Source organism: Polypterus senegalus, chromosome 17 (genome assembly GCF_016835505.1).
Source record: "Polypterus senegalus isolate Bchr_013 chromosome 17, ASM1683550v1, whole genome shotgun sequence".
NCBI lineage: Eukaryota > Metazoa > Chordata > Cladistia > Polypteriformes > Polypteridae > Polypterus > Polypterus senegalus.
Genome location: NC_053170.1, coordinates 82,427,048 through 82,437,060, shown reverse-complemented (window position 1 = coordinate 82,437,060; position 10,013 = coordinate 82,427,048). Strand labels below are relative to the sequence as shown.

Here is a 10,013-nt window from a genome sequence, read left to right as displayed (position 1 = left end):
AGGGACGCTTGTAGCGTTTATCGACACTTTTGCTGAATAATTCGTCAGGTGAAAGTTCTCAGTGCTAGTGTGTCAGACAGAGGATGTGCAGCATTGTTCATGGTGACAATATTATTATATGTTGACATTTCATCTTGGAATTATTTTGCAATAATCCAGTCTGTGAAGGAGACTACGGCCAAGGATGGAGGTGTATGTGTGTGTTTGTATGTGTGTGCGCTTATGTGTTTGCAGGTGGTGTAGTGGGGACTTTAAAAAATGTTCATATTCGCAAAAGGGGGGCCTGACAGAAAAAGTTCTGGAACCACTGATTGAATAAACCATAGCCATTAGTTGACTATAATTTGGGCATAAGCCCCGTACATCCCTTTAAATTTCACTTTCGTTTCCTGCGTAGCGCTCCATAAGGGAGCTCCTCCTTCTTGGAACACACGAGTCCCTTCTGTTTTTTAAGCACGACAACTCATTCCATCCTTGAGAAGAGCGTCGGGTAGCTGAGTCGAGAGGCACCGCGATCACGGATTGTCACCGGAGATTTTCACGACGCGAGGTGAGGTCGAAGCGCTTTCGGTCGACTTTTCATCTGAATTAATTCGGAAAGCAGATACTGTATTTGAGCACAGCCCAGTACCACACTAGTTCGAATAGAACGGGGTGGGCTTTTTTTTTAACGGTGGCTGGAGTGCAAATTCTGCCAGCGACCCCCAAGTTTTCCTTGCAAATTGAAGGGCCCATTTGCAGGGCTGGGTGCAGGTTAACGTCATACTCGGGACGAGGTGTCACCCACCGCGGAAGCGTATTAGAGTCACGGTGCAAAAAAATAGGGACAGCTTAAAGAAAAAAAAGTTAAAATCGAGATTAAAGTCGAACATTTCCATGGATGGATGGATGGAAAGAATGAATAGTTAAACGTGTAATGATTATTTTTCAAAGTTCCTTGAAAGTTCCGAACATTCAGTCTCCTAAGTTTATAGCTCGTTTTATTTTCACGGAGACATTTATTGTGTGGAGAAAGAAAAAGTAATTATAGGAACTGGGGGTTTAGTACGTTCGTGCGCGAGGCAGGAACAGTCTCTGGATGGGGCGCCAGCTCATCGCAGGGTGAATACGAGCAAACACAGACACTCGGGTCAGTTTAGCACCACCAAATCCCACACCCTGCACGCCTTTGGAAGGAAACTGAAACATGCCGAGTAAGAGCACCAGGAAAACATGCAAACTCCAGGCAGGGTACACCCGAGACGTGACTCCCGTACTGAGAGTCAGCAGTGCAACCTCCACGCCACCGTGCTCCCACACGTTCAATCGATGCCTTAATGCACATCATCATGAAAACAATCGAAAGCATTTATCTTAGTATTCTAAATTTTCAAACAACTGTAATATCATGAAGGTAATGTAAGGTGATCGCTGCCTGCGGCTCCTCTCAATCAGTTTAAGAAGCACTTAGCGATAAACAATGGGTCGGGGAACACTTAATACGAAACATTTAACGTGCTACTTTAGTTACGAAGAGGTTGGAGAAACTCCAGTAAATTAAACATCGATTTTAAGATGAAGTTTATGACGTTCTACTTTAATGACAAAATAAACGACGGGATTGAAGTGGAAATGTTGACAGTAAAGACAGTAATGTGTGCTAAAACATTGACTTTTTTCCCTTTTACTTTCCGCTGTTTTAGTAAATAGGAGATTAGACAGAAAACAGAAAAAAATAAATGTATTTGGAAAGTAATGAAAGACAAGCGGGCGGCACAGTGGCACAGTGGGTAGCGCTGCTGCCTCGCAGTTAGGAGACCCGTGTTCGCTTCCCAGGTCCTTCCTGCGTGGATTTCCTCCCAATGACATGCAGGTTAGGTGCACTGGCCAGGGTTTGTTTCCTGCCTTGTTGACTGGGATTGGCTCCAGTGACCCTGTACTTTGGATATAGCGGGTTGGATGATGGATGAAAGACAAGCTGAATCCAGACTTTGGGTGAGACAGAAGCTTGTGTAAGGTAGAACAATCTTAATATGCCATTTATTTTCTTATCTATTTTGTTTTTCTTTTCTTGAAACTTTTTTTTTATTTGCACTTTGAGGTACGTTCTTTTTATGAAAAAGTGTTCTAGAAATTGTAAAACTACTCTGTGTAAAAAAAAAAAAAAAAGTATTTTCACAGAAAAAAGTCAACATTTACAGCACTTTCATGTTATTCCAAATAAGGAATATCTTCTTATACACTTTTTGTTGTTTAACAGATTTTTTTTCCAACATTATACAGTAAAATACAAAGATATCCCCCTTTTCTTAAGGAAATCATTTAAAGTAAAATAAAATCCTCGAGAGGTTGAATGCTGTGTATGGTGATGATGTACCTGAATACCGTAAGGTGAAGTTTTGGGCCAAGCAATTTGAGTGGGGTCGGGTTTACATCTGTAAGTTTAGTTTTGTTTGCCAATTTAAGTTTTATTACCAAAAAAAAAATGTTCAAAAAATAACCACAAAAATATGGTAAAAAGTATACAGCAGCAATGGGTGCCAACCAAGAAACCTTAAAATAACAAATCATTTGCTGTATTTACAAAATACATAAATCACAGTCATTTCTATTATATCATTAAGTGGTGAAAGACTTAAATCACAGATACGCATATTCTCCAGGCAATTGTCTGTTAAAAACATGCTTTTCACATATTAAAAGGTTTTAAATACTTCAGATCAGTACTGAAACCTTAAAAGAATGCAGAAATCTCATAAAAATATCATGTAAGTAATCTCATCATCACCCACTTGAACACATTTGGCAGTCCATAGAGTATAAAAGCTTCTTTTTCTTCCCATTATATTTCACGTTTTTAATGAACATGTATCAATTTCAATAACCCGTACCTTAGTTTTTTAAATGAAGAATGCTTAGAATTTGGCTTTGATCAAGTAATACAGATTAACATTTAACATATTAAATGTGGTTTATTTGTTTACTTTAACATGAAAGATAAATACTTCAAACAAGAAAGAACAAGGTGGTGCAGTTTATAGTGCAAGTTAAAAAAATAAAAGTGCCAGAGAGGTTCATCAGAGTGATGCCAGAGAGGAACCATTTTTGGTTCCCAAACGATCCATCCACATGAAGGTTCTAGAAGGACTCTTTATTTATTTAGACTGAAGGCTCCATAAATAGCCCTGAACAGATGATAACAGGTTTATGAAACACCAGTGGGGTTCTAAATTTAAAAGGACTTTTGCTGCCTTGCGCAGACTAAATTCAGATTTTCTTGATCTCTAAGTATCCTGTTAGGTAGCCCACATTACCCAGTGAAGATTTTAGTTTTGTCCCCATATTAGGAACATTTTCAATGCCTGAAGAACCAACTTCATATGTAAAGAATCCTTCCCAGAAAGAAACGGTTCTTTGTCAAGCAATGGTTAAGGAACCACACGAGCCAGTAAAGTGCCATGGAGGAGCCCATTTTTAAAGGGTGTACTGCTGCCTTCACATGTGGAGACTCGGTTTGTCTGTTCCCAGAGTCTGCATATCTGTGGGTTTCCTCCAGGTGCTCTACCTTGTACGCAATGCATGCTGGGATAGGCGCTGCATTTTCTGCTCAGAATAAGGAAATTTGGAATAGGATGGACCCGGGTTTGCTTCCCGGGTCCTCCCTGCGTGGAGTTTGCATGTTCTCCCCGTGTCTGTGTGGGTTTCCTCCAGGAGCTCCGGTTTCCTCCCACAGTCCAAAGACATGCAGGTTAGGTGGACTGGCGATTCTAAATTGGCCCTAGTGTGTGCTTGGGGTGTGGGTGTGTTTGTGTGTGTCCTGCGGTGGGTTGGCACCCTGCCCAGGATTTGTTCCTGCCTTGTGCCCTGTGTTGGCTGGGATTGGCTCCAGCAGACCCCCGTGACCCTGTGTTCGGATTCAGCGGGTTGGAAAATGGATGGATGGATGGAAAAGGATGGATAGAAAGAATAAGGAGCATTCTACTGTAGAATACATGTTACATATTTAAAACCTCTTTTGATCGAAATGAATAATGCAGAATTAAAAATGGGCTCCATAAATATAAATGTATTTTTAATATTTTTTCATTGTTGTATTATAAATTTAGTCATTACCCAGTCAGTCATTACCCAACCCGCTATATCCTAATACACGGTCATGGGGGTCTGCTGGAGCCAATCCCAGCCAGCATAGGGTGCAAGGCAGGATTATAAATTTATATTAATAGATTTTTTTTTTTTAAAGATCTGCATTCGTTTATGATTTCAATACTGATTTGAAATATGTAACATTTTTTCATATGTGAAAAACATATTTTGTGAATGTAAAGAGTATCTGTGAATTAGCAATCTTTTACCACTTAATGATGTAACAGAAAAAATATGACTTTAGGGTTTTTTATGCTTTTTTATATATAGTAATTGATTGTTATTTTAAGGTTTTTGGTTGGCACCCATTGCTGCTCGACTTTTTACTGTATTTTTACATTTTTTTTCAGCGTGGTCTTCATAAACATCACGCCCTTAACACGTAGAGTGCTAGTCCTAATGTTGTAATAAAAAAGGGCATAGAAAAATTTGACATTAGAATTAGTTTTAGTCGCCCTAAACCCCCCCAAAAACAAGTATAAAATGACAAGATTTGATACATTATAATCTATCAAAAAAGTCAGAAGTTGGAACAAATTCTTAGCAGGAGGTGGGCCTACAGTTTTTATTGTTATTCTTCATGTTAATTTTACAACACATTTCTTTTTTTGTGAAGGGATAGGGGAGAGATGTTTTAGTGCTTGCGAACTGAATACTGTTTTTAAAAGAATGGAGTTTTGAAGGAGATGGTGCCACCTGCTAGATACAAATATGCACAAGAATAATAATAATAATTCTTTACATTCATATGGCGCTTTTCTCACTTCTCAAAGCTTTTTTTACAGTGAGTGTGGGGTCACTTCAACCACCACTATTGTGCAGTATCCACCTGGATGATGCAACGGCAGCCATTTTATGCACGAGTATGCTCACCACTCATGAGCTGTTAGGTGGTGAAGTGGTTAGGGAGAGATAGCCATTTAGAGACAGGGGTTGATTAGGGGGGCCAGAATGACCAGACTGTGATGGGCAATTTAGCCTGGACATCAGAATACACCCTCTTCTTACAAAGGATGCCCAGAGATCTTTTATGACCACAGAGAGTCAAGACTTTGGTTTTACATCTCATCCGAAGCACACCACCATTTTCACGGCACAGCACTGGGGTATTGGGATCCACATTCAGACCACAGGTCACCCCCTGCTGGTCTCAGCAACAGCTCTTCCAGTAGCAGCCCAGGCTTTTCCTGGTTGGTGTCCATTCCAATTATTGGTTGGGCCCAAACATGCATAGCTTCAGTTGGATGACCGCTTCTGAAGTGCATCGCCCACAAACGTAAAATTTATGAATCATTTAAAAAGTATGAAATAAATGTCAGTTCTCATCTGGTTACGGAAGTCTGAGACAACACAGAAATCAGAAACCTGGTTAATCAAAGAAGTCTCTATCACTGCTTTCAAACTTCACTAAACCAATGTGACACTTCACATCTCTATGGCCACAGGCCAATGGCTTAATAATTATTCAGGTAAGGTATATGAGTGGGCTTTTTGGATCAGTCTTGGGAAATATTTCTATAATATAAAATACATTGATTTTATGCAGGGTGGCACAGTAGTTAGTGCAACTGCCTCACAAACACAGTGTCATGGATTCACACCCTACGTCTTGCTGCCATGTTTGTGGACTTTGCATATTCCATCAAGTCTACTTGGATCTTGCTAGATTCTCTGGTTTTCTTCCATATGTCAAAGACATGAATGTCCAGGTTAATTGGCCATTCTAAACTAGAACTATAAGTGTGAACGAGTTCTCCGATGTACCTCCGGCTGCTGCAGACCTGATTTGAATTTACCAGGCTGCAATGTTATATTTCTGTTAAATTGCACCATTCATGGTAGATGGGCACAGGTTATAAGTGAGAGTTCATCATTATGGCTTGGCATATGTCTTAAGATTAATTTTTGTGGTGCCACCAAATATTTGTATAAAATAATAATTTCAATTTACCAGTCGATCTACGCTCCTACCCTCACCTATGGTCATGAGCTATGGGTAGTGACCGAAAGAACGAGATCGCGAATACAAGCGGCTGAAATGTGTTTCCTCCGCAGGGTGTCTGGGCTTTCCCTTAAAGATAGGGTGAGAAGCTCAGTCATCCGGGAGGGGCTCAGAGTAGAGCCGCTGCTCCTCCGCATCGAGAGGAGTCAGATGAGGTGGCTCGGGCATCTGATCAGGATGCCTCCTGGACGCCTCCTTGGTGAGGTGTTCCGGGCACGTCCAACCGGGAGGAGGCCCCGGGGAAGACCCAGGACACGCTGGAGGGACTATGTCTCCCGGCTGGCCTGGGAACGCCTTGAGATTCTCCCGGAAGAGCTGGAAGAAGTGGCCGGGGAGAGGGAAGTCTGGGCCTCTCTGCTTAAGCTGCTGCCCCCGCGACCCGACCTCGGATAAGCGGAAGAGAATGGATGGATGGATGGATAAAATTATAAACTTGAATTGCTGGTAAAGATTAAATTTCCTGGTTAAATTCTTCTTTTCTAACAACATATTTAAGTATGGCTTCTAATTTTTTTTCTCTCTAGATTTTGCGTAACCCATGAGAAGGACATCATCATCAGTTCTGAGTGACCACAAGACTGTGTGATAGGCACACATATCTTCAGACCAAGTCTCTACTTACTGGTGTATGATATCTGACCATGGAATACGTCTCAGTTGCCAGCATCTCTTTGCTTGCAGCTGGAGCCGCAGCAGTATATACTGCAGTAACTCGCCTACTTCTAGGAAACCATGAGACGTTAAGCAAGAAGATGTTAGAGAGACTTTACCAGGATAAGGTTAATTTTAGTAACTGGGAGCTTGACGCTTACAAATCAAAGGCAGAAGATGTGGTCAGCACTCTCCTGAAAGTGGTCCAGAAGTATGTGCAAGAAGGAGACCCCAAGATTAGTCAGGAGCCCATTGGTACTGGCAGTGCTTTTGAAGGTGTGAAGGTCAAGCCAGAGGTAGAGTTTGACTTCTTGGTCCCCATTCAGATCAAATTTCACAGGATTATCTTCTCAGATGAGGATCACAATGTTCCAGTGTGCTTTGGACTCATTCAGATTGAACAGCCAGCAATGATTATCCTTCAAAGTGCAAAAATATGGAGAACTGGTACTATAGATTTCAAAGAGAAATTCTGTGTTCAATTTGGAAGATATGGCTATCTGTTGTCTACTGACCAGATTCAGCGGTGGTTTCAGTCCATGTGTGCTAAAACTCAAACAGAGCTTGAAAGGCACTTCCATGGAATTAACTTCAACTTTCGGAAAAGTGGCCCTGCAAGGACACTTGTCTTTAAATGGAATAACAAAGAAGTGAATATTGACCTAGTGCCTGCTGTTAAATATGAAGATACCTACCTTGTGGCAAAAATGACCTCCCATCTTGGGGAGAAGGCATGGAGGCTTTCGTTTTCCACCCAGGAGAAGGCTTTCCTTCAACATCTGTCACCCAACTGCTGTTACTTTAAGTGTCTGAAGATCCTAAAATACCTGAGAGAGAATGATAAGAAAATACGTCCGACCTCCCACCTGAGCTCCAGCTGTCCTTCTTACTACCTGAAGACGGCATTTGTCCACCAGGTACGGCAGAATGACAAAAGCTTCTGGAAGAATGAGGACCTGGAGGACCGAGTGAAGAATCTCCTCTGGTATCTGGCTGAGTGTATGGGGCGAGGGCACCTCCAGCATATATATAAGGATAACACAAATTTACTGAAAGAGGTGAGTCCAACAACATTGGAACAGATCAGGTTTAGGCTGCTTTACATCCATAATAACTTTGAATCAGTCCTGCAGTATCACTTGGAATATTAAAACCTTACAGAACAAAAGAACCTCCACGTCTGTGGCAGGACTACAGTAGACATTACATTTGCTAAGATCATAATAGTGAACAGGATTACAACAACCAGATCTCCACAAATGGATACAGAGAACCCAGCCACAACGCTAGTCTGGTCAAAACTGGTCCTTCAAGCTGACTTGTTTAAACAGTGTGTGACCATAAAAAATGTTTAGTATATTATTGCCATTGTGGGCTCAAACAGTCCCCCATTGTATGGAGTTCTGTAAAGAGCAGTGAAGATTATTCAATAATGAAGAATATTCAATATGTCACTATAGTCTGTATTTTTTGAGCTTTGCACTTGTATAATTAACCTGCTTATAACATATTATTCTTTTACATACTATATACATATAGTATATATTTGTTTTATGTCATTTGTATTATGTGCTCCTGGCTTTCATTCTGATTCCTGTGCTTATATACATTTGTGAGGAAGTCTTTCTTTGGCTCTGTCAGGTAAAAAGCTGAGAAAGTTATTTGTTTTGCAGAGAATTCCAGAAAAGCGGTGGCAAAAATAATAGTTAGAAAATGATTGGTTAATTGTACTAAGAAAAATATATCCAAAAGTTACAAAACGTGCTACCACACCCTGATATTATAATTTCCCACAACCAATGGGCCCTGAGCATGCTGCTCAACCCTTAGAGTTTTGAATTGCTGCCCACAATAACTATGTACCCTCTGTACACTCCTAAAGCACCAAGAGAAGACAACAGCCAGAGCACTGAGAGCACCTCAGCAAACGTCTGCATTCAGACCTGTTGATGATATTAGTATATATATATATATTAGTAAACTAGATTACTGCAACACACTCCTCTCAGGACTACCCAAAAAAAGTCATCAATCGATTGCAACTTGTGCAGAATGCAGCTGCTAGAGCCTTAACAACAACAACAACATTTATTTATATAGCATATTTTCATACAAAAAATGTAGCTCAAAGTGCTTTACATAATGAAGAATAGAAAAATAAAAGACACAGTAAGAAAATAAAATAAGTCAACATTAATTAACATAGAAAATGAGTAAGGTCCAATGGCCAGGGTGGACAGAAAAAACAAAAAAAAAAACTCCAGACGGCTGCAGAAAAAAATAAAATTTGCAGGGATTCCAGACCAAGAGACCACCTAGTCCCCTCTGGAAAAGAAAATCTGAGCACATCTCTCCAGTTTTTATGTCACTACATTGGTTACCCGTGCCATTTAGAATTGACTTTAAAATACTACTTATGGTTTACAAAGCCTTAAATAATCTCGCTCCATCCTATATCTCGGAATGCCTTTCACCTTACACTCCCAATGATAACCTTAGATCTTCAAATGAGTCTAATTCCAAGAACTAAACTTAAAAGAAGTGGTGAGGTGGCCTTCTGCTGTTATGCACCTAAAATCTGGAATAGTTTACCGATAGAAATTTGCCAGGGTAATACGGTGGAGCACTTTAAAAAACTGCTAAAACCCCATTACTTTAACATGGCTTTCTCATAGCTTCATCATAGTTTAACCCTGATATTCTGTATACGCACATTTAATTAGCATTTTTTTTCATGGCTCCAAGATCCATACTAACCCCTACTTTCTCTGCTGTTCTCTTTCTGGTTTTCTGTGGTGGCGATCTGCACCACCACCACCTGATCAAAGCACCATGCAGTCCTTACATTGATGGATTGAAGGCCAGAGGTCCACATGACCATCATTATCTAATTCTTCCACGTGAAGCCTGGAAACCATGAGGACTGATTAAGATCATTTATGTGAGGTAGAATGGTAGAGGGGGCTGGATGATCTCGTGGTCTCAGAAACTCTGCAGAATTAATTTTTTTCTCCAGGCCTTCGAGTTTGTTTTGCTTTTTTCTGTCATCCCTGGCCATCAGACCTTACTTTATTCTTTGTTAATTAGTATTGCCTAATTTATTTATTTTTGATTCATCCTGTAAAGCACTTTGAGCTACATCATTTGTATGAAAGTGTGCTAAACAAATAAATGTTGTTGATGTTTATCACAAGTCTCTTGAAGAGCCTGAATGTGAACTTGTATGCTGAAAGCT

General features: G+C 40.4%; 1 protein-coding gene across 1 annotated transcript; it reads left to right on the top strand.

Moving 5' to 3' along the window:
* The first annotated feature begins 442 nt into the window (after positions 1-442).
* On the top strand, positions 443-8,807 carry LOC120517886 (cyclic GMP-AMP synthase-like). The gene is made up of 2 exons (XM_039740399.1): positions 443-550; positions 6,652-8,807. The coding sequence occupies exon 2, from the start codon at positions 6,769-6,771 to the stop codon at positions 7,927-7,929; it is 1,161 nt and encodes a 386-aa protein (XP_039596333.1). The 5' UTR covers positions 443-550; positions 6,652-6,768; the 3' UTR covers positions 7,930-8,807.
* Positions 8,808-10,013: the final 1,206 nt, after the last annotated feature.

Coding starts and splice junctions, on each gene's coding strand:
- LOC120517886 (XM_039740399.1), top strand. CDS start 6,769: ATGGAATACGTCTCAGTTGCCAGCATCTCTTTGCTTGCAGCTGGAGCC.